Source organism: Mycena indigotica (assembly GCF_014461135.1).
Source record: "Mycena indigotica strain 171206Taipei chromosome Unknown Mind.scaff0005, whole genome shotgun sequence".
Lineage (NCBI taxonomy): Eukaryota > Fungi > Basidiomycota > Agaricomycetes > Agaricales > Mycenaceae > Mycena > Mycena indigotica.
Window position 1 is genome coordinate 3230947 of NW_023503004.1, and position 23015 is coordinate 3253961.

The 23015-nt window shown below is 49.6% G+C and overlaps 9 protein-coding genes across 9 annotated transcripts; 5 read left to right on the forward strand and 4 right to left on the reverse strand.

Moving 5' to 3' along the window:
* Nucleotide 1: 1 nt before the first annotated feature.
* On the forward strand, nt 2–5184 carry MIND_00605600 (Xanthine dehydrogenase/oxidase; the record flags this gene model as incomplete). Its single annotated transcript, XM_037362811.1, has 22 exons — nt 2–225; nt 269–303; nt 349–468; nt 513–683; nt 740–1584; nt 1634–1740; nt 1785–1828; nt 1878–2671; nt 2720–2754; nt 2800–2968; nt 3018–3181; nt 3226–3307; nt 3350–3486; nt 3534–3609; nt 3658–3846; nt 3898–3916; nt 3964–4008; nt 4058–4109; nt 4159–4275; nt 4326–4505; nt 4555–4808; nt 4862–5184. The coding sequence occupies 22 exons, from the start codon at nt 2–4 to the stop codon at nt 5182–5184; spliced, it is 4182 nt and encodes a 1393-aa protein (XP_037220732.1).
* A 263-nt stretch (nt 5185–5447) lies between these two features.
* Nucleotides 5448–5945, forward strand: MIND_00605700 (uncharacterized protein; the record flags this gene model as incomplete). Its single annotated transcript, XM_037362812.1, has 1 exon — nt 5448–5945. One exon carries the CDS (start codon nt 5448–5450, stop codon nt 5943–5945), a length of 498 nt encoding a protein of 165 aa, XP_037220733.1.
* Nucleotides 5946–7469: 1524 nt separating this feature from the next.
* Nucleotides 7470–9733, reverse strand: MIND_00605800 (RING-type domain-containing protein; the record flags this gene model as incomplete). Its single annotated transcript, XM_037362813.1, has 2 exons — nt 7470–8680; nt 8734–9733. The coding sequence occupies 2 exons, from the start codon at nt 9731–9733 to the stop codon at nt 7470–7472; spliced, it is 2211 nt and encodes a 736-aa protein (XP_037220734.1).
* A 719-nt stretch (nt 9734–10452) lies between these two features.
* Nucleotides 10453–11344, forward strand: MIND_00605900 (Glutamine amidotransferase type-1 domain-containing protein; the record flags this gene model as incomplete). Its single annotated transcript, XM_037362814.1, has 3 exons — nt 10453–10684; nt 10732–10961; nt 11009–11344. 3 exons carry the CDS (start codon nt 10453–10455, stop codon nt 11342–11344), a joined length of 798 nt encoding a protein of 265 aa, XP_037220735.1.
* A 29-nt stretch (nt 11345–11373) lies between these two features.
* On the reverse strand, nt 11374–12223 carry MIND_00606000 (t-SNARE coiled-coil-like proteiny domain-containing protein; the record flags this gene model as incomplete). The annotated part of the gene is made up of 4 exons (XM_037362815.1): nt 11925–12223; nt 11735–11880; nt 11488–11682; nt 11374–11441 (listed from the first exon to the last, which is right to left on the reverse strand). Exons 1-4 carry the CDS (start codon nt 12203–12205, stop codon nt 11374–11376), a joined length of 690 nt encoding a protein of 229 aa, XP_037220736.1. The 5' UTR covers nt 12206–12223.
* A 269-nt stretch (nt 12224–12492) lies between these two features.
* MIND_00606100 (Homeobox domain-containing protein) lies at nt 12493–13446 on the reverse strand (the record flags this gene model as incomplete). The annotated part of the gene is made up of 2 exons (XM_037362816.1): nt 12493–13165; nt 13217–13446. 2 exons carry the CDS (start codon nt 13444–13446, stop codon nt 12493–12495), a joined length of 903 nt encoding a protein of 300 aa, XP_037220737.1.
* Nucleotides 13447–13752: 306 nt separating this feature from the next.
* MIND_00606200 (HIT-type domain-containing protein) lies at nt 13753–14348 on the forward strand (the record flags this gene model as incomplete). Its single annotated transcript, XM_037362817.1, has 2 exons — nt 13753–13914; nt 13962–14348. The coding sequence occupies 2 exons, from the start codon at nt 13753–13755 to the stop codon at nt 14346–14348; spliced, it is 549 nt and encodes a 182-aa protein (XP_037220738.1).
* A 1037-nt stretch (nt 14349–15385) lies between these two features.
* MIND_00606300 (uncharacterized protein) lies at nt 15386–16480 on the reverse strand (the record flags this gene model as incomplete). The annotated part of the gene is made up of 4 exons (XM_037362818.1): nt 16362–16480; nt 15728–16310; nt 15550–15679; nt 15386–15501 (listed from the first exon to the last, which is right to left on the reverse strand). Exons 1-4 carry the CDS (start codon nt 16472–16474, stop codon nt 15386–15388), a joined length of 942 nt encoding a protein of 313 aa, XP_037220739.1. The 5' UTR covers nt 16475–16480.
* A 339-nt stretch (nt 16481–16819) lies between these two features.
* Nucleotides 16820–22946, forward strand: MIND_00606400 (putative transglycosidase; the record flags this gene model as incomplete). Its single annotated transcript, XM_037362819.1, has 51 exons — nt 16820–16900; nt 16950–16988; nt 17041–17173; nt 17222–17276; nt 17329–17447; nt 17501–17611; nt 17664–17679; nt 17728–17770; nt 17817–17840; nt 17893–17969; nt 18017–18051; nt 18101–18210; nt 18263–18481; nt 18529–18594; nt 18644–18748; nt 18795–18875; nt 18919–18928; nt 18976–19100; nt 19150–19319; nt 19367–19386; nt 19438–19457; nt 19547–19771; nt 19814–19821; nt 19875–19920; nt 19967–20002; nt 20056–20243; nt 20292–20484; nt 20532–20559; nt 20611–20626; nt 20673–20715; nt 20769–20920; nt 20966–21000; nt 21051–21160; nt 21218–21234; nt 21283–21484; nt 21537–21602; nt 21648–21678; nt 21737–21810; nt 21858–21935; nt 21985–21994; nt 22052–22065; nt 22115–22145; nt 22190–22269; nt 22320–22330; nt 22383–22488; nt 22543–22556; nt 22605–22629; nt 22680–22693; nt 22749–22768; nt 22815–22841; nt 22900–22946. The coding sequence occupies 51 exons, from the start codon at nt 16820–16822 to the stop codon at nt 22944–22946; spliced, it is 3606 nt and encodes a 1201-aa protein (XP_037220740.1).
* Nucleotides 22947–23015: the final 69 nt, after the last annotated feature.

Below are 23015 nucleotides of genomic sequence, written 5' to 3' on the forward strand. Positions count from 1 at the left end.
CATGTTCAATAACTTGGAGAATGCGACTTCCACCCTTCGATTCCATCTCAACGGCAACCCAATCATCCTAGACGGCAACTCTTTTGACCCTGATTCGACACTTCTTGACTTTATACGCTCACAAGGACAGGGACACACAGGCACCAAGCTCGGTTGCGGCGAAGGTGGTTGTGGTGCCTGTACCGTCGTGATCCAATCGCGAAATTTAAGAACCAATCAGATTCAGTGAGGCCTCACACATCTGCTTGTTCCAAGCCAACAACCATAGACATCTCGCTATAAACGCATGTTTGGCGCCGATCAGTCAGTGTTTCCAGACACTCAAGCACCAACTCATATCAACCACAGTTTCCGTCGATGGTAAACATGTGATCACTGTCGAAGGTGTTGGTAGTCCACAGAATCCTCATCCAATCCAAGAGAGGCTCTGGAAATTAAGCGGAAGCCAATGCGGTTTCTGCACTCCAGGTAGTTGTTCTGCAGTTATTTTTCTTGGCCTAACGCATCAACAGGAATCATCATGTCATTATATGCACTCGTTCGTAATGCTGCATATCGTGGATCGCTTTCGGCTGCAGAAGTTGAACTCGAAGGAGCTTTGGATGGCAATCTCTGCCGATGTACTGGCTACAAGCCGATCTTAGATGCTGCGAAGACCTTTGTAGGCGACTATCTCAATGGTGGTACGTTCATAATCAAACTCTTCTTCCTGCTGCTGGCGTCTCACCCACCTTGCCAGAACTAACCGTTCCAATAAACTTCGAGGCTGCGAACCTCGACCATGCTGAATGTTGCGCCAACCCAGCTCCTACCAATAAAGGCTGTGGCAGAGCAGACTGTTGTCAGTTGCGTGAGCAATCAGATGACTTAGATCTTACCATGTCTCCATCCAACTTCCCTCGTTTCCATCTCAAACCATACAAAGCCGGCACAGAGCTCATTTATCCACCTTCCCTTACCAAACACGTCCCAAAACTTCTGTCGTTTGGTTCTTCTTCTAGGAAATGGTTCCGGCCTACTAGTTTGGATGAGCTCCTTGAAATCAAAACCCAATACCCGACTGCGAAACTCGTCGGTGGCTCTTCAGAAATCCAGATCGAAGTGAAGATTAAAGCGGCATCTTATCCAATTTCAGTGTTTATTTCCGATATCCCAGAATTATGTCGAATATGGCCGCCTTCGGTCGACCGCAATACGTTCGAATTTGGTGCGAATGTCTCACTAGCTGAGCTCGAACAAGAAAGCAAAGCCCTTTGTTCGACCTTGGATCCCACAAAAAGTGGCCCAATCGAGGCGATACGTACCCAATTGCGCTATTTCGCTGGTCTACAAATTCGGAATGTTGCGTCTGTCGGAGGAAATATTGCGACAGCTAGTCCCATCTCCGATTTGAATCCCGTTTGGGTCGCAATTGACGCAAAAATTCTCGCCGCAAGTCCAGAACAGCCAGAAATTATTCTGCCTATGTCCCAGTTCTTTACAGGATATCGCAAGACCGCCTTACCGCAGAATGCTGTCATAGTCAAAATTGTCGTGCCCTTGAATACTTCCAAAGACAGAGAGGTCGTTCGCGCATACAAACAAGTTGGCATCTTTGTCCTTCAGAAAGTCAGCTAACTTTTTTTTGTTCAAGGCAAAGCGCCGGGATGACGACATTGCCATCGTGACAGCATGTTTTGCCATGCGAGTCTCCTTGAATGGAATCATATCACATGTTCGATTGGCCTACGGTGGCATGGCGTACGCTTCATTCTTCGCCGCGATATTGAGTTAACGCGATATAGCCCAACCGTTGTCTCTGCCACAAAGACCCAGACCTTCTTGACTGGTTCGTTTCGTGTTGAAGCTCGATAGTCGTATTACTCAATGGATTCAAGGCAAGTCTTTCTCGCCCAAGACTATGGAGGCGGCTCTCGACATTCTCGGACTTGAAATGCATCTCCCGTTCAATGTTCCTGGAGGAATGGCGTCGTATCGCAAGACGCTGGCTCTTAGTTTCTTTTTCAAATTTTGGACCAGTGTTTCAAGCGAAGTCGGATTAGCAACCGATGCTCTTCCAACTGCCTCGGAAATCGCCGACATAACAAACCTTATTCACCGCCAACTGAGCACCGGCAGGCATGACAACAGTGATCCCTACGCTCAAGAGGTCGTTGGGCGTCAAGAACCACATCTATCTGGCTTACTTCAAGCCACCGGAGCTGCCGTTTATGTTGATGATATGCCCAAAGTGGGGAATGAACTATATGGCGCCCTCGTCCTTTCCACCCGCGCCCACGCCAAAATTCTTTCCGTGAACGCTTCGCCCGCAATCGAGATGGAGGGCGTCGTTGATTGGGTCTCGCATAGTGATCTGCCAAATGAGAGATCTAACTGGTGGGGAGGCGGACCATTCATTGACGAGGTTTTCTTTGCTGTCGACGAAGTCGTTGCACATGGACAACCGATAGGTATGGTTGTTGCGCATTCTAAAATTATTGCCCAGAAAGCTGCGCGCGCCGTCCAAATCGAGTACGAGGACCTTCCCCGAATTCTCACGATAGAAGAGGCGCTTGAGCAGGAATCTTTCCATCCGGTATATAATAGATTCATCCGAAGGGGAAGGCCCATTGAAGAATCGCTCACAACTTCAGATCACGTGCTAGAAGGAGAAACGAGAATGGGAGGACAGGTTTGATCTATACTGCTGCTGTCCTGGCATATTGTAACAATTTTCCAGGAACATTTCTACCTTGAAACAATGGCAGTACTTGTGTGGGTCTTTCTTGTTCATCTTCTCCAACGGCTCATTGTACCCAGTGTTCCAAAGCTTGAGAATGGTGAAATGGATGTCTATTCGTCGACTCAGGGACTAGCCGAGACGCAACGCTGGGTAGCCAATGTGACTGGCGTGCCACGAAATCGAATTGTTGCGCATGCTAAACGACTCGGAGGGGGATTTGGAGGGAAGGAATCTCGCAGTGTTCACGTATGGTTGCCCCGAGTGGCCTATGTCTCCTGCTAACGTGCTGTTGTAGCTGGCCGCAATCACAGCCGTAGCTGCGAAAAAGACCAGGAGACCAGTGCGTATCATGCTCGATCGACAAGAGGACATCATGACCACTGGTCAACGACATCCATGTTTGACAAAATGGAAAGTGGGCTTCACCTCTGAGGGGAAGCTTCAGGCGTTGTCTGCAGAGTAAGCTCGACCTCGTTTGGGCGGATCGTCATTGACCCCTCTAGTTTCTATTGCAATGCAGGGTATTCTATGGACTTGAGCGGAGGCGTTAGCGACCGGGCACTTGCCCATCTGGAGAATTGGCACGTGATCTATGATTCGGAAAGACACACATGAACTTTGCAACAGCTATTATATCCCCGACGTCGATGTTCGCGCGCGGTGTTGCAAGACAAATACGGTACGTTGCACCATGTTTCCTTGAGTGTTATCCTGAGTGGACGGCAGGTCTCCAACACGGCGTTCAGAGGATTTGGCGGACCCCAGTGAGTCGCAACCTCCGTTGACATCCCTCAGCTGAAGAGCCACCAAGAGGAATGGCCGTCGCAGAACATTATCTGGAAGCCATCGCCGATAAACTGAATCTAGACATAGATCACGTTCGACAAGTGAGAAACATTTTTGTGGTTCATTTCATCTCACCATTATCTACCCAGATCAATTTATATCAGGAAGCACAGAAAACACCATACCACCAGAAGGTCTTGGACTGGCATGTGCCTCGTCTCCTCAGCGATTGTCGTCGCGGAAGTCATTATGATGAACGGAAGGCGGCTGTTCGGGCCTTTAATCGAGAGCACAAATGGCGCAAACGCGGTATCGTGCTTGTTCCAACGAAATTCGGGGTCAGTTCTGTCATTAGAAAGTTGAGCTCGTCCTTATCATGTCATTCACAGCTGGCATTCGGAGTGAAAGGTCCTCAGGCTTACCGTTGCTGTGATCATCATACTAATCCTTCCCAGCTCTCAATCAGGGTTCAGCTCTTGTGCACGTGTACACGGATGGAAGTGGGTCTATGAGTTTTTGTCACCCCCAATACTGAAAAAGTGATCATAGGTGTCCTTCTCGCGCATGGAGGAGTGGAAATGGGACAGGGTTTATATACCAAGTACGTAAAACACTATTTTCTCGACGTAACTTGTTGCTTACGCTCTTAGGATGTGTCAAATCGCAGCCCAAGAACTGCGAATACCATTAGAGGACGTGTTCACGTCAGAAACGGCGACCAACACAGTCATCAATACGGTTCCCACCGCAGCATCTGCTTCAAGCGAGTTCGTAAGCAAATCTCAACCTTTCCAACCGTTCTCACGATGTTTTCTAGTCTCAATGGTTATGCCGTCTATAACGCCTGTGCCGAGATCAACAAGCGACTAGAGCCGTATCGCCAAAAGCTTGGACCACAGGCACCTCTTTCAGCGCTTGCCTCTGCAGCTTGGGCAGATCGGATCCCCCTCTCCGCCACAGGCCATCATGCGACGTCGGATTTGGGTTATGAGTGGAAGTAGGTTTCAACAAACTGGTGTGTTTTCGATCTCGCTCAACTGGACTAGCAATCCGAACGAAACGGGAAATTTGTTCCATTATTTCACCCAAGGCGTATGTGCAACTGAGGTTGAAGTTGACACACTTACTGGAGACCACACTGTCCTCAGAGTGGATATCAACATGGACGTTGGGAAGAGTCTAAATCCTGCCGTCGATTACGGACAGATCGAAGGGGCATTCACACAAGGCCAAGGGTTAAGCACAATCGAAGAGAGTCTGTGGTTACGTCAGACAGGCGCGATCTTTACAACTGGACCTGGTGTGTTGCTTGCATTGTTCGGAGTCAGAGGCGTTGATATTCTATCATGATAGGCGCTTACAAACTCCCTGGATTCAGTGACATTCCACAGATATTCAATGTGTCGCTGTTACGCGATGCCGAGTGGCCCAATCTCGGCTCAATCAAAGCAAGCAAAGGCGTCGGCGAGCCACCACTCTTTCTGGGGTGTTCCGTGGCTTTAGCCATCAGAGACGCGCTCAAGTCTGCTCGAGCGGATGCCAACGTTCACGAATTGCAGGACTTCCGTTTGCCTTTGACGAGTGAGCGTATCAGACTCGCCTGCAAGGATTTTTTGGTGGAGAAGGGTCGAGTAGAAGCGAAAGAGGGCCAGCAGGACTTTTTCGTGCATATATGAGTGCTTTGTTGGAAGTGTGTGGCCATCAGATCTATCAGAACACGCTGCAATTTGAATTGCTATTTTCGGCCGAATATTTCCCCGCCGTGAACAAGACCTCTTGCCACGTTCTGCATGCTTTGACGTTCCGGTGGCATATAAAAGACGTCCAGTGCGGCCAATACCAACCATTTGACTTTCCCCCTTCTCTTGCTCTCTTAGTGAGTAACCTGATGTGTGTGTAGATTCTCACAAACTTCTTGGACAGCACTCCTCGATCACTCATGGACTCGATGACTAATCAAGCTCTAAATGCTTTTGCGACGTTGGAACTTGTTGAAGCACTTGCGGAGCCGGCAACAAGGCCAGGACGTGGACGTGCTCGACTTCCACGCTCTAGGGCCAACCAACATCTTTCCTCCTTCGTCCTCCATGTGCCACCTCCAACACAAGCAGGCTCCAGTGTCGCACTCCGAGTCAAGCGTGGACGCAAACCTTTCCAGGATGTGCAGCCATCGAGCAATAATACCATTCACAGTCCAAATCGGCGGACACAAGCTGGGCTTGACGCCTATCCACCCACTCCTTCTTTCCTTCTCTCCCCGTCAAGGCGAATTCATGACCAGCGTTCGGGTAGACCGGCCCCTTACCCGCGGGTTTCATTGCGCATTCGTGGAGTCTACTATCCCGTTGAAGAGCTGTTGGCCCGTCATATCGCGCCGTCAGTCGATGCCAATGCTGAGAACAGGCCCATCGCGGACAATTTGAACTCTATCCAGTAATTAATCCACAATAAGTCCTAATAGTCTGTATCGCTAGCTAATACTGTATTCCAATTGTTTTACTAAGATTAGATAAGATCTCAGTCACATCATGTACCACCCACAAACAAGTCACGTCATCCTTGTTCCGTTGTTCGACCAACTACGCATTTGTTTCGAGGAATTTTCGTCGCTATGTGGGGGGCCACACTCTATTTCTTCTCCGAAATACAACACCTTTTTGTTCTTTTCTCTATTTATGCCGCCTCCGGAATCGAAAAAAAAACAGCTCTGAGCGATGGCAGAAGGCTTCTTCTCATTAGATGACGTCGAGTCGGACTTGGACGAATCTACATCTCCTGGCGGCGAAGCTTCCGGTTTCGGAGCCCAAGGCTTCGGACACGTTGCCATCAACCAAGGCTCAACAGCCGGCCCATCGTCTAACCAAGAGCCAGCGACTGTCTGGACCGCCGACCTCGATGCCAGTGGCGGCAGTCCGATAGCCGAAAGCGGGAGCGGACCAGGGAACTCACAACAAGAGGAAAATCCACCCCAACACTTCACTCCTCAGGGCCCGAGTCGCTATGTTCGAGCTGTTGCTCTTTTCGGCTGCAACTGAGGTTTTCTTTGTAGCGTCTCCGATCAACGGTGGCACGGCAGCGTCAGCAAATCCTTGTGGATTCTCCCGGGCCTCGTCTTGCTGTGTGTGGCCCAGCCCTTTCATTGGTTACAGCTCAAGTCTTCTATGTAGTCTCTACAGCAGCAGGTCGAGGAACCTTCCCAGATTCCTTCGGAGGATTCTTCAGATTCCGAACAAGGCCCAAGCTTGAAGGTGCATTAGATTTCGTTTGCATCTGGAGGAAGGCTCATATCGTGACTTAGCGGAAACGGTCAGCAGACAACGAGGCGGGTCCCAGTAGGAAGAGGCCGCATTCCTCTCCTGACCGACAAGAAGAAAGCTCAACGGCAAGTTCAGCTTGATTATATGCCCTTGCAAAAGCATTGAACTCTTGGTCGCAGACTGCTGCTCGGCGAAAGTCTGGCAACGGTGAAGAGGTTCGTTTTCGTTCGACGTTCCCAGCACACGGTTGATGACAAGGCTTCCAGCATATATGCGACATATATTATTCTAAGGGCCGATACTGCGGCAAAGGTTTTAAGAGAAAGCATGATCTGCGCCGCCATCAGAAGACTGTACATCGAAAACAGCGTCACCCATGTCTATTTCCTGGATGTAACGCTGTATTGAGTCGTCAAGATGCTCTGCAACGGCATCAGACAGATTTGGGCCATTCACAGAACAGTGAGGACAACGAAAATCCTGGTCGCAAGAAAGGCCAAGGAAAGGGCAAGGGCAAGGCCCCAAACAAAGGCAAACGCAAAGGTCCCAAATAAGTTTTAGAATAGACACAACACTTGATGATGTATACGGACTCTATATGAATTGGGACACGATAAAATATATTAAAACTAGGACATGTATAATGGTCTAAAACTGACCCAAACTAGGATTACAATTTGTTGTTTCTTTTTTTGGTCCACAAGTTAAGAGGCAAGCCCTTCAAGCCACTGTGCTTGTGAAACAGTCCCATCCGCCCGACAGACGCTGCACGCCACCTGCACAGATTGCCCGCTCTCTTCCTCCTCGACTACGTGAGGCTCCAGCCACCCTCGTCGCGACCTTTGCGCCGATACTAGACACATTGGATGGAAGGTATGTGGGCAGACATTTTTTTCGTCCGCGCCAACAATGGAAATCTGGTGTGAACTTTGCGGCACCTCGATGAAAGGATCATCGTCTGAAGGACCGACGCCACATGACGAGTCCCAACAACGCAGTCCAGCATCACGTTCACGACGTTCAACACGCTCTCGCACGGTTGGCCCAGGCGAATCAGGAGGAGACCACTCCAGCACTGGCTCAGGGTTGTTGGTATCGTTATTCTGGGGTCGTGGTTGCTGCTGCTGCTGCTGTTGTTGTTGATCAAGTCGTACATGGACAGGGATCGCAAAGGTCGGTCCCATGTCTCGTGCCCAATCTGGCATCGTCATTCCGCCCATTCCAACATGAACATGGAAATCTTCCGGTGTGCGCCCATTTGCTTGAGCACCATTCATGTTCATGTTTTGCAGGATGTCACCAAGACCTATTGCTCTGAGGAAAGCAGTCGCTTGGTCTGGCTGCATGGTGAATCCACCACCAGGCGGTTGAGCACCCGGTCCATGGAAAGTGAAGGGGGGAGGATTTGGTGGTGCTTGTTGATTGGGCGGAGCGGCTCCACCTTGCGGCGCGCCAAATCTAAACATCGGAGGTGGTGGAGGAGCTGCATTGGCAGAGGGTGCAGGAACCGTTGTGGGAGGGACATTGGTATCGTTGGCATCTCTCCGTCTTGCTCCAGCGCCAGGCACTAAATTTCGCAGTATCTGAGATAACTGTGGTGGTGTCGTATTATTATTCGGAGCTCCAGTGTTGAGGCCCAGATTGATATTATTGTTGCTGAAGACCCCACGGAAGGCATTCCTGAGCTGTGCAAATGGGTTGTTGTTGTCAGGAGGAGCTCGCTGAGGTTGTGGCTGAGGATTTGGGTTCGTCGGAGCTGGAATTGGAGGATTGTTCACGGAAGTAGTTGGTGTGGCGTTTGACCCAGCGATAGGTTCAAGGGCAGGCATGTCGTCGTCGAGTTGAGGGGCTGCTCGGCCTGGTATCGGTTCAAGAGGTGGCATGTCTTCATCTTCATCCTGCTCATCATCATCGGCTTCGCATTTATGTTAGCAAGATCGAAAAAAGTGTGCAAGGGAAAAAACGAACGAGGCCCTCCGAAATCCCACAAGGGATCCTCATCACCGCCCCCCCAGCCGAAGCCTCCCATTTCATCGGGGTCCATTTCATCCGGTTCAAAGGCGCCAGGAGCTTCACCATTGGGAGGGAAGAAGAATGGCATTGGTCCGCCACCACCAGGCTCGCGCTTGTGGCCACCATACCAAATAACACCGCTGGGGTCGAGGTCAAAGCGACAGGTTGGGCAAGTAGTCTGGCCCGCGCGTGAGAACCACGGAACGAGACACGAGGCATGGTAAAGATGGGCGCAAGGAAGTGCGATAATGCCTTGTGGTAGTTCGGCTTTGGCTGGCGCGGCTTCAGAAGTATTCGTCGATGATTCTGACGAGGCAAACTCCGCTCCCTCTCCATCAAGCAGTCTGTCCCAGCAAATCGCACAACCGCTATCGCCACCAACGGCAGCAGCATCATCAACAGCAGGAGTTGTTAATGCTGATACTCGTTCAAGACGTCGGATAAGCCCCTCTGGGACGACTTCAAGCCCGCTGATGATACGCAGGGCATTCTCTTGGCTGTCCTTTGGCTGGGGTGGGGGGGCACCAAACATCATGTTCGGATTGGCAGCGAGGTTTTGTAACATCTCGAGGAACTGGGTGAATATAGGTTGGATGTTAAAATTTGGTTGTGGTTGTGGTTGTGGTTGTGGTTGTGCAGCTGGAGTTGGAGTTGGAGCTGGAGCATTGACTCGCTCGGAAGGTGGTCGCCTGTCTCTGCCCTCATCTTGGTCGTCATCTGCGCGGGGCCTTCTATTCCCGGATGTTGGCTCAAGTGGGGGCATTGCCTGCTCGTCATCCACATCGGACCAATTGCTGTCCCCATCGTCGTCCTCGACAGCTTCCACAACTTGGCGTCGCTCTTCGTAGTCGGACTCGCTCAGTTCAGAGTCGCTGCTGTTGGACACGGATTGCAGCTCTGGCATGTCATCCTCATCTTCAATTGTGCTGTGCTGTTGTCGTTCATCGAGGTCCATGGTGGTCAAAGGTCAGGAAGTGATCGCAACTCGGATGTTGTGACTGTTTAGGCAAGTCGAGAACATTCTAACTCAGGATTTCGTCAACGCAGGTCTACGCAGGTAATAACAACATATCTACTCCAGCAAAAGTATACCCAATCAAGAAACCACACTAGAAACGCGGACTCTCATGTTGCACAAGTTATGCAAAGATACGGAGCCATTGAAGGTTTGCTTTTAATTGGCGCGTCCTATTGCCTCAAGATGCACAGGCTGAGTGGGTGAACACTAAAATACTGCTGAAGGAACGACGGTAGCTCGCTCGACAAGGCTATCAGCTGCGTCGTCATTGATTGCTAGTGAGACCATTGACATGCTAAAATGATATCACCTACATTGACAGTAGAACGATACGAAGGTCTGACTTATGTATGTGAAAGACAGCACTCGAATACTGCAAAACTTTCATGACAATTGTAATCCCAAACCGGCTCCGAGTCGGAGGGAAAGTCTTCAAGCCTCCAAGTCAAGCAAGACCATGACCCACGAGAACCGAAACGAGATAGATCTCGTTACAGCTATAGTACTAGGAAAACATATACTTCATCCTTCGAAAAGGCGAGCCATTTGATAGCTACCTACGAGTGTCTCTGTTTGAGGCTTTTGAGGATTAGTTGGAAGGCAAGTTCTTGGCCGGCGGCATACTCTTTCCCCATTTAGACTTTCCATCCTCCACCATGTCCCCTTCGAAGCCAGTTCTACTACTCATCTGCGACACCCTTCCGGCGGATATCGTTGCCGAATATGGGGACTACCACAGCATTTTCACTACTTTGTTACACTCTTCCGGCGTAGAGCTCAGCATTCCACCAAGTTCAATCACCCTGAAGCCATACGATGCCGTGTCAGGATCATACCCAACAGAAAATGCTGTCGATGAGTCGCAGGGAATTCTCATCACAGGATCAAGTACGCCTCCTCTGTCACCAGACTGAGTTGTTGACGAGGGTAGAAAGAGGCCTCCGCTTATGAAGACATTGAATGGATCAATAAACTGGTCGAATTTGTCAGGCGCGTGGCTACCGATAAGCCCAGCGTCAAGATCGTAGGCATATGCTTCGGACACCAGATAATTGGACGAGCGCTAGGTGGACGCGTGGTCAAGAATAATGGGAAGTGGGAGGTTGGTCCGACACCGATCGAGCTCACAACTCTCGGCAAAGAGGTGTTTGGTTCTGATTCACTGGTAATGTGCTTAGTTCGGAAGCAAGGAATGTCTGACATGGGTTGAAGTATATCCAAGAAATGCACCAGGATGTGGTTTCAGAGATGCCGCCCCAATTCCATCTGCTTGGCTCAACGAGTGTCGCTCTAAACCAAGGCATGGTCCGCTTAATTGACGGAGCTTCCCCCTCAACAACATCGGGGCTATCCAATATTCATATCTTCACCGTTCAAGGTCATCCCGAATTTACACAAGGACTTGTCAACATGCTCCTCGAACCCCGGCTGAAATCTGGCATTCTTAGCGCAGAAGTAGTTGAGGACGCGAGGCGCCGGGCTGGGTGGCGAAACGACGGCGTTACGGTCATCGGCAAAGCCATTTTGGGGGTACTTGGGTTTGTGTGAATGTGGATGATATAAAACTGGAATGCGGGCTAGGTTTTGAACACGATGATGAGAATGAGCAGTACAAGAATGAGGGCGCCAATTGTAACAGCAGAACCTAGAAACAAGTCAAATCCCAGTCTGGAATTAGAAACGGCGCCGACCGTTGTTCTTGGCGCCTTTGGCAACTCTGTCTAGTCTTCTTCGCGCTCCACTCAGCATGTTTTCTGTGGTTCCAATATCGGTGTCCAATTCCTCCAGCAGTCCGGTATGAACGTCGAGCTCCTCGTTGATTTGCATGGAGAGATCGCGTTGCCGGTTTATGGAGTGTGACAGCAAGTCGAGTTGACTATCTTGCTCTGGGAACAATCAGTCTTGTGCACGCCCAATGAGAGTATAAACAAAGCCTACGGTCCATCATTAGCCTTTGTGTTTGCAACATCTGCTCGGGGCCGGCTTCTGGATCGTCCGCATATGGCGTGAATACTGTCTCTGAATCTGGTGTCGGTATGAGCTGAGACCTCTGAGGAGGTTCTGGTATACGCTCCGGCTCAAGACTATGCATAGCTTCAGCAACACTGTGCAGCAAAACGAAACAAACCTGGTCACGCCAGCATCTTCACCAGGCCCTAACATGCCTCTCATACGTTCATGTTGATTCCTGAGGAGAGTGACAGCATCCGAACGACCTTCCTTGGCCTCGAGCGAGAGAATTCCTGTCCGCAGTGCATTCAGGTTTTGCGCAATTTGTGGTAAATGGAGGTTATTCGGGGCATTTGGGGTTGAGTCGGACGAGTAGGAAGGTAAAGTCTGGAACCGTTGTCGTTCAAGAAGCAATGACAACGTTTGCGTCGATATCGAGGTCAATTTCGCGAGAGACATGGTTGCTGTGAGGAAAGCAGCTGTGATCGCGGTGTCATGTGAAACAGGCCCTTTTTGGGAAACTCTGTGATGGCGAGCGAAAACCCACTGTGCTGGCTCAAAGACGCGTCTTTGCTGGCGACTGCATTGCACAGTGAAGCATAGCAAGACCACGAGTCAGATTCGACTGCCGGATCTGGTCAATGTTACGCGTCGCAAAAGTCAGTGCTACTCAGAGCAGTCAGGAAAACCAGAGAGAAGAAAAAAGTAATTCCAAGTTGTAAGAACCAATATATCACTATGAGAAATCATCCCTGCATAAGCCCACACAACGCAAGAGCCGCCTTCATTGTGTCGTCGTCAGGTTCAGGAATGGTGGGTAGCGGCGTGAGTGTGGGTGTGGCCACCCGTACGATTTCCACCTCTTTCCTTTGAATTCCGTCGCCCTTCTTATCTAAAGTGTGCCCCCCCGAGTTCCAACGCGGATCGTTTTCGCCCCAAGTGCTTGGTGGAGTGACAGCCTCGGTGGGTTCTATATCTGTGTCTTCATCGTCGGTCATTAGACCAGGATTAGCACGTCTTTCCTCGCGTTCTGCCTTCCTCGCAAGTCTTTTCCGAGCACAAGCCCATTCGAGTGTCCGTGTGTGCTTGCCAAATTCGACAAAATCTGAGTCACGAGTTGTGGGCGGACTAAACTGTGGCCCCACTGGAGATGATTCCATCGTTTCCCACAGAGCAGCATGGGGATCTCTACGCCGAGAAGGAGTGCGGGGTCCAAGACCTCCAAGTTCGGAACGTGACGCGACCGAGTCAAGCGATGGTCGACGCGACTTGGTTGATGTTGACGAAGCAGTGCTTGGAGAAGGCACACGGTGGTATTGCTGGATTATGACTGGGGGAGGAACCCGTCCGCTAGCAAGGATTGTTCTACGGTCCGTTTGCCGCTTGTTCTGTAGCCAAATCGTAACAGACTTGACCTCCCTAGTAGTAAAAAGTTATAAAACGCGTCGCAATGGACTAAAAACACGTTACATTCCCGCCGTTCTAGCCACCGTTTCTCTCTGCTCACGCGAAGGATGGGAGTTTTGATGGTATAATTGCTCAAGTATCCTGAGCTGGGCGTTGGTGAAGCGTTTGCGCGTTCGGCGTGAGGACGAGTCAAGCGATTCGGAGATGAATGTAGCGTATAGGTCTTCAGAGGAGGCATTGGTGAATGTACTGCTTGCCGACGAGGTGCGCGAGAGTGCTGCAGGCATCGGCATGGATGTTTGTTGAGAACGCGTTTGTTACCGTGTGTGTGACTTCAATTCCAATCAACCAACACGCGTGTTAATTATACGCGCAACGCGATTTCTGATAATATTCTATATCCTCAGCCAGGAAGCCACTTCAATTGGCGGTCGCACGACGTAGGGGCTTTCTACTGATGTGCAACGGACTGAGCATTGCCAGGAGGACGACGGTAGCTGAGTCAAGCGGAATGATTCACGAGGATGATTAACTGCAACATCACATGATCTGTGACGTTGCCTGACAGATGATGGGTGTGTCATCCACACTTGACTTCAATGCCGCCCAAACGCACAAGAGAGCATCGTGCGTCTTTGACTCCTCGATATATATATCTATCTATCTATAGATCCGCAGGCCCAAGACAGAGTCAGAATCCTACCGGTGTGACTCCAGAAATTGTAGCCAAACGAACGAAACGGCATCTCATTGAGCTCGAGGTCTGTGCAACCATACCTGCCCTACTCCTGCTCGAATCTCCCCATAGAAATCAAACTACGAAGAGCCTAATTTTACGGCTGGAGATGAGGAAGAAACAGGAAATCACTCGAAAGGGCGTGCACGTACACTCATATCCGAAAAACGCAACTTTAACATCCCCGGACTGAAGAGAAAGAAGTCCAGTATGAGTGTGCGCTCAGCTTTGATATATCGGAAGAATTTCTCGACCCTTTTGGAGGACTTCAATCTCGATGCGACCACTCCTAGTTACTTAACAGTACAGGCACCTTCTCCTTCTTACCCACCGCGACTCATCTGCTCAGTCTGTGGCTACTGGGGAGCTTATAAATGTGGTCGATGTGCGTTACCATATTGCGACCGTGATTGTCGAGGGGTTCATGAAGAAACTCGTTGTGAGCGACGCGTTGTTTAGATCGTGGCACTCTCAAAACGGAACATGTGATCGTGCATGGAAGCGGGTCCGTATCAATTGACCAGTGGGTGGGCGCAAAAGTGTTGCCGAGAAAAAAAAACCACAAGCGTATAGGATTCCCATAGCTGGCCTAATTTCAACTCTGGGTATGCGGACACATAAGTATTCCCTTTTGGCTGTGTGCTTGTTCTTGCTTTAGTTACAGTAAGAAGAGGTTGAGACGCCGTCGAAGTCGTGATTTATCCCCATTTGGACATGCCTTTCTACTCCACATCTCGAGGCCCTTCTCCTTGAGGGAATCTGGTACGCAAAAGGAATCTATACTTCCAGAATATCTGGCATCATGATTGTCTCCACGACATGAATGCTAAACGATACAAGGGGATTTCCATTCTCAGCAATCTCCTTCAATACCAATTTCGGGAGGTTCGAAAGGCTATAAGGACTCTTATTGTTCTCCTCGATCGCAGTGTCAAACGCCCCCGCACAAGCATCACTACCGAGGCAACTCCCAATGCAGTTCCAAAGCGTCTTCTTCCTGGTCGCATGTTGTGGGTCCATTGCCAGATTAGATGCCGCGGAATCTAATCGAATTTCACAACAGTCGCTATGACCATCTCTGCAGCCCCCATTGCAGCCCCCCGATCACCCATTGCTCAAGCTCCCTCGAGTTGTAGAGGAGATTCGTGCTCCTGAGGCCCAGCCTGGCTGCACGCTCTACAGTTGTGTATGATGGTCCGTCATTTTCTTCGGTTGAAGGTTTGAAAAAAAATTCTCACCATTCTGACAGACTCTCATCACCCACCAACCATTCTTCGTCATGCCATGGTTTCTCTCTCTCCCAGCGTAGCACTGGAGCGCAGCTCGTGCTGTCGTCGTACCCTTCACCTCGTTTGGATCACGTCGGAGACTTGGATATCCAGTGCACGTGGGCGTGTCGCTCGATAAACGTCCATCGCTGCGTAGCGCCACGCGACGCACGCCATGCACTCTCAAGTTTGTGTATTACCAGTAGTGTTAAACAATAGTCTGTTTGCTCAAGTCCTGTACGAAACTCGTGAACAAGCAAGCCAAAACTCGGAACCGCCTTGTTGACACCATCCAAGAGGACCAAGATCGCACTCGGCGCATGCAATAAGCTTCATGTTGTCGCCTACGAGCGAGTTCAGGATTGTTTTAATCATATCGTAAAACAACTGACCAAGGGAGGCAACCGGTCGGGAGAACCCGATGTTCTCAAACTGCATGGGCGATGGTGTAACAAGCCACCAATGGGTGTTAATACTTGGGTCAGGCAATGTAGGCAGCAATGGATGACTAGCCAAGTCAATCTATCATAGATGAGGACTACTTTTCGGTCGGCATCTCCAACGACAAACCTTAGTGCTTGGTGCTTGGACAAGTTTGCCTACCCCAGCCTTGAGTATGATGCTTCCGCACTCTGGCCGAGGACACAAGAGATCATATCGATTGGCAGACGGAGAGGAGACATCAGAAAGACCGGCTGGAAAAGATGCCAAGGTGCGAGCACCGGCGGGTTCGGGATTTGAAGGGCGTTGTAGTGCTTCATGCGCTCCCTGGGGCAGAGTGGTAGAGAGATCGATTCGCATCTCGAACCATGGCAATGGCCCATGCACGACCTGACTTGGGCCAAGCCATTGGAAGCCTGCTTTCTCGTAAAATAAGCGTAGTGGCTCGTGGGTGATGAGTAGCACACGCTCATAAGGCGCTTGGAGACGCGATATATATTCGCAAAGGAGTCTGAGACCAATCCCTTGGCGCTGAAAGGCGGGGTCGACACAAACGGAGTGAATGCAGACCGATCTTCCAGTAGGCTCGTGAGTCGACATAGATGCATGGGTTAATGTTAACTGGGACGAAAGAGTTGCGCAGACGTAGGCCACAAGGCGTTCATCCATATATGCACCAAGGAAAAGATCGGGGGCAACGCGTTGTCGAAGACTGTGCAAAAAGTCAACTCATCGGTACAATGAAAAATAATGAGTAGCACACCTAAATGACTCGAGAGTAGCAGCCTCATCTGGTGGAAACCCTTTCAGCTCAATCTCAAGGGCTGATTCGAGTTGTTCAGCTGGCACTGGGCGGAAAAAGATACCGGATGACATCAAGACGTGAACATGTTGATTTCTTCAAACCTCAACCTCTTGATCATCGACGTCACCTCCCTCTATGTCTCCAGAGTCTACAGTAGCGTTCAACATCATTGCAGGCACAATGAACTACACCTCTCTTCAAGCCAGTAAGCTTGCAAGGCACTCTCGTTTGGCCTCAATATACTGTCATTCCCCCTCTATATTCCGCTTGTTCTCGGCACCATATAATGTGGAACGACTTGATCCCACTGGGCAGTCAAGAGAGTACACCGCCAAGACCCAAGGAACGTCACTGCGCATGTAGAAAAGAGGCGCCCCTTACTTCACGTGTGGCGCGCAATTCTTGTTCGATCCTCCATGTCAACACATCCTCGAAGAGGCTATAGACCAGCCACCTCCCCAAGGTTGCTCGCCGGATTCCACTCTTCCGCGGATTTGGTACCTTGAAGCTCGCTTATAGGCCAACACGACACTAATTCAGACAAAGCTTTCTCCTTCTCCCACTCGTAGTGGAATTGCCGAAAAAGTGAGGGTTGTTTCTAACTAGTATCTGCAGCTGAACTCACAAATACACGCAGTTCTCTCTTTCTCCAGACCCCGCTTCTTGGGGTTCAAATTTATCGGCGCCTGAGCCTGATGACGCATTGCACAATCCTGTTTACAGGGGCGGAAAGTTCAAAGACAGCAATAGCTTCACCATATCATCTCGAGGTATTATTTTGCGATTCATTTGGTCACATTAGCTCAGCATCTCGTCAGGTATTGCCAACTTGGGATTCCTCGCTTTCCTCTGCTTCGCAGTCCTGGGACTTTTGTTTGTCCTTGTCGTTCATCGCGAGGCTGTCGGTCTGACGCGACTATGGCAGCATAGGATACCCAGTTCTCACATTTGTTCGCCAAGCGAAGCTGTCTCCCCCCACGAATTCCAACTCCTTCGTAAATTCATCGGGACAGGTGCCGAGTATCGGAAACTTCGGATTGATAGGTGTGTCTCTCGATTCTTTTCTCTATTTTAACTTATAAGCATACTTCCAATAGATCTCGATACGCCCAAGTCTGCACACAAGATAACTTCGCTGTACAGCGGCAGAGAAATGGTCCTCGTCTTCTCCGATGAATTCAATCGTGATGGCCGAACCTTTTACCCAGGTGTGTTCGGGCCTTTGTATTCCGTAGGAAGCTCCTAATCTTCGTTCCACAGGCGACGATCCGTATTGGTGGGCGATATTCGTTGTGCATTCGCCTTTTCCTCATCTACTTTCCAGGGAAGCGGTGGATCTTCACTATTGGGCCACGAATAATATGGAGGTGAGCACTCGTTTTCAACATTGAATAGTAGGCTGACACACTTCAGTGGTACGTTAAGAATGCCATTAAAGTGATAAGTATATTCACGAGGAAGGTATGATCCATCTGCGGTCATCACGAAGAACGGGTCACTTGAATTCACTCTCTCCGAAGAGCGTGTTCACGGTATGAACTACAAAGGTGGCATGATATCTACCTGGTGAGTACTCGTTTGTGCACCACCGATCACATTTATAATGATTTTAGGAACAAATTTTGCTTTACGGGTGGACTACTTGTTGGTCAGTTTTACTGTGATGTTCGAAAGATTTTAGGCCAATTGTATTCCAGGGGCGGCCAATCTTCCGGGGACAAACAATATCCATGGTCTCTGGCCAGCTTTCTGGGCCATGGGAAATCTCGGCCGCGCAGGCTACGGAGCGTCACTGGACGCAATGTGGGTGGGTGGAATGGGTTGCCTTTGTTTTTTCGAGTCCAAATCATGTTTAACAGCCTTATACTTACGATAGTTGCGACGTGGGCACTGTGGCCAACCAAACTCGCAATGGGCTACCGCTTGCAGCCACCACCACAGGCGATAAGAATGCTCCTATCAATGGCGAGCTGTCCTACCTTCCGGGACAAAGGCTGTCCCGATGTACCTGTCCCGGAGAAAGCCATCCCGGTCCAGTTCACGAAGATGGTACTTATGTAGGCAGAGCTGCCCCAGAGGTGCGTTGACAAAATCCCAAACAAAACGGTATCTGAGCGCTCCCCAGATTGATGTTTTCGAGGCTCAGATATCGAACAACGCCGGGCAGGTGTCTCAATCTGGCCAATGGGCGGTATGGCTGAACCCACAGTATTTGTGATGCATGCTGACAACGGGACCAGCCGTTTAACGCTGGTTACATGTGGTTTAACACAACTGATAATATGAAAATCGTGGACAGGAGTCTTTCCTTCCTCAACACATATCTTGGTGGTGTCTACCAGCAGGTGAGGAGGCTCTTTGACCCTGCTGCCATCCGCTGAAGTAAGACAGGCAACATCGGTGGTGGTTACAACCGACCAGAACTGTTACGAGCTCATTGACCCACATTGTCGTTCAGTTTATGGATTTGAAGTGAGTGTTCTCTGCGCTCCATTGTCATTTCTCACGATTGTAGTATCGGCCAGGTGCGAATCGGGTGGTTTCTTCGTGAAAGCATACTTACTGTTGGCAGGCTATAGCGACGGCTACATCTCTTGGATCACAGACAATCAGGTCTCGTGGACAATATTAGGCAATGGTATGGCAGCAGACCCAGCGGTGGAGATTGGTCCGCGTCCAGTTCCGATGGAGCCCTTGGTACATTCCCCTCGGGAAAAAAACCCGCGAAGAAACTAACTCTCAATAGTATATCCTGGCAAACCTGGGAATGTCAAGAAACTTTGGTGAGGTCGATCTCGAGCATCTGACCTTCCCCACGGTCATGCGAATGGACTACGTGCGCGTATATCAATACCCAGACGAGATAAATATTGGTTGCGACCCAAAAGGATTCCCCACTCAAGCTTACATAAACACGTATGTGCTGCGATCTCTGATAACCAATTTAATCACCGCTTTCTTAGATATATCGACGCATACACAAGTAATCTCTCTTTGGTCTCTACTTAAAAATTAAGCTGACTCTACTATTTAGATCCAAATTTAACCACTTGGGTAGACGACTATAAACAACCAATGCCCAAGAATAGTTTTCTGGGCGAATGTTGACCCTTCTGTATCTTATGTAATTTGATCTCGCTTAGAATGACATCACCACACTCTTTTGGTCCGGTCCACCATCTCAACGCTACAATTCCAATGCAGTGCTGTCCTTTGTCCATCCAGACTCTGAACACACCCAAGCTTTCTGTTGGGACTTTTATGGTGCCCGCTCAGCTATCATTTACATAATCGTTTCGTCGCTTGTTTCCGCCGGTCAAGCTCTACGCGACCCTGTAATGCCGACAAGCAATGATTCAGAACTCCGAGTGTGATTGAACCTGAACTCTTCACAATTCCGAACATTCTAGCATTCACGGTATCGTATTCTCCCTCGTCTTGACCATCCACTCTCTTTATGTCCTCTCATAGTCCCCTATTGACTACACACACTCTACCTCGACGCGATGACTCTTGGGTAAACGACAAGTTATGCCTGGGAGCATACTACTGATACCGCGTAGGAAACAAGCTCAGCCACGACAAGCTTGACGGAGAAAGTGAGCAATGGTCATTTTGTGCCTCATATGCTCAACATTTCTCTGCCTCGTAGTACGCGCTTGCTGCGGACCCTGCGGCATGGGGAACTGATCTGCACAACGCAGAGCCCGATGACCACATACACGTCCCTGAAGTTCGAAATGGGAAGGTGGTCGACCGCGCCAGTTCCGCGATATCCTTCCAAGGGTTTACGAACATTGGCTGTTTGCTCATTCTCAGTTTGGGAATAATCACGTTGTTGTACGTCTGGTCTTCTCATCTTGCCCCACACGCATTCAGTTCTTATAGCATGGGCTATCCGGTTGTCTCTCATTTAACGAAACCGTCCACCAAAGTCAACTCTCTAACGGTCAACGAAACGGGACAGGTCCCCGCAATCGGAAACTTTGGTTTGATAGACCTCGATACCCCGAGCAATGTCTATACGATCAAGTCGCTCAAGACAGGAAAGGACATGAAGCTTGTCTTTAGCGACGAATTCGTGCGTCTCAACATGGATGTGGGGTTGCGACTTGATAGTTTATCCAGAATCAAGACGGGCGGAGCTTTTATCCAGGTGCGTGTCTTTTCTCGCCTTATTTCTGTAAAGATTACTTACTGATACCAGGCGACGACGCTTACTGGTGTGCACTGTCGCAAGGCTACCTTTCTCCGCTCACACAGATTCAGGGAAGCTTTAGACCTGCATTATTGGGCGACAAATAATATGGAGGTAAGAACACCTTGTTAGCTTTGCCCTATCTTCCTGACCTGTTGCAGTGGTAGGATGACATGAATTCGCTCCTCTTCACCCTTGACCTTGACGAAACCAGGTACGATCCTTCTGCAGTCACCACATCGAACGGTTCACTCCGAATCACTCTGTCACGCGAGAACATTCACGATTTGGATTATAAAGGGGGAATGCTTTCGACTTGGTATGCGACATTTACACTGAGTGATTCATCTTTAATGATCTACAGGAATAAATTTTGTTTCACAGGTGGATACCTTGTTGGTAGGGTCATGTGCACGCACGTCTCTTTGAAGCGTCTTATTCAATTGTAGCGTCTGTTGTTCTCCCTGGCACCAACAACATCCACGGACTGTGGCCTGCCTTCTGGGCCATGGGCAATTTGGGTCGAGCGGGTTATGGAGCTTCCTTGGACTCGATGTGGGTACGTGTATTTCCATTACTAGCGAACCACCACCATAGCTCACTACACTTTCCGAAGCCTTATACGTACGACAGGTTCGTGTTCATCTATTAGCAGAATCTATCTTGACTGATGCATCCAAGTTGTGATGTTGGGACTGTCGCCAACCAGACTCGGAACGGACTTCCCATACTTGCAACCACGAGCGGGGACAAGAATCAACCATTCAACGGAGAATTATCTTATTTGGGCGGACAGAGACTGTCTCGATGCACGTGTCCTGGAGAAAGCCATCCAGGGCCAATACACGCAGACGGCACATATGTCGGGCGTGCTGCTCCAGAGGTAAATCTGCCAAACCTATCGGTGCCCTACTAATAATAAAATCGACTTGTAGATTGACGTCTTCGAAGCCCAGATTTCAAACGGAGCTGGTCAGGTGTCTCAGTCCGGTCAATGGGCGGTAAGTTCTTGGTGCGACCGTTAGTCTTGTTGTGAATCCCACCAGCCATTCAACAACGGCTACGTCTGGTTCAACAGTGAGCGACCCATCTCTTTCGAGTCATTTCTTGTGTTTGATCAAGCTCTGCCGCACAGCTAGCGACAACCTAATCATCCCGGATCCAACCCTCTCTGTGTTGAACACGTACATCGGTGGTGCACTGCAGCAGGTGAATATACTAGACTCGATTGTTTCTTCTTCGTTGAACTCGCGTAGGCAAGCTCCGTGGTGACGACTGTGGACCAGAATTGCTACGAGCTCCGTCAGGGCTGTTATTCCGTTTATGGCTTCGAGGTGAGAAGACCTATGTTGCATCGTTTTTCGTTGCTAACTCTCGCTGCAGTATAAACCCGGTTTGTCTTGAAGGATGTCTATTCTCATGTTTATTTAAACATCCGCTTCTTCGTCAGGTTTTGGTGATGCTGTACGTTTTTTTTGACCCTCCAAATTCTCAACGCCGATTGAACTTGTAGTACATTACTTGGGTCTCAGACAACAAGATTGGTAGGTTTTCTTGATGCCATCCGGACGATAGTGACCGGTCTCAGCATGGACCCTGAATGCTGCCGGTATGGCTGCAGATCCTCAAGTTGAAATCGGACCTCGCCCTGTGCCCCAAGAGCCGATGGTAAGTTGCCGCAAACAACACGCCGTCTGTGCTAAATGATGCCACTATAGTATATTCTTGCGTATGTCAAGGTGGCACTTCTTAGTCTCGAACATCTACTTGAACTTGCGCAGCAACCTAGGAATGTCAAGAAATTTTGGTGCAGTTGATCTCGACGAATTGACCTTCCCAACAACACTCTCTATCGATTACGTTCGTGTTTATCAGTATCCTGACCAGGTACGGTTGCTATTTGGCAAGCAAAATCGAGTTGAACTGAATCATTCGCCGTAGATCAATATCGGATGGTGAGAACTCTTCCAAAACAGCCTACTGACCATATCTTTCCTCGCCAGCGATCCCCCAAACTTCCCGACTCAGGTGCGAGTTCTGTTCATGTCAGCAATGTCTTCTAATAGGAGGAAACGTAGGACTACATCAACACGTTCGTGCTCTTCTCTTTCAGGCTACAGGTGCAGTTGCTGATTTCTATGCAAAAGCTATATCGAGGCCTATACGAGTAATTCCTGATGTTACCTTATCTGCGTGTTTCTAACTGGTCACAGATCCCAATTTAACAACTTGGGTTGACGGTTCGTGCCAGCTCTTACTCTTACTTACCCAGGTTGCGGTCGCTGACTTGATGCTCAGACTACAAGCAAGTGATGCCTAAAAACAAATTTCTTGGAGAATGTTAGACGCTCTTTGCCACCGGTCGCTAGACGATCGCGTTTGCTTTCATTGCATTTTATATACCCACCACACGC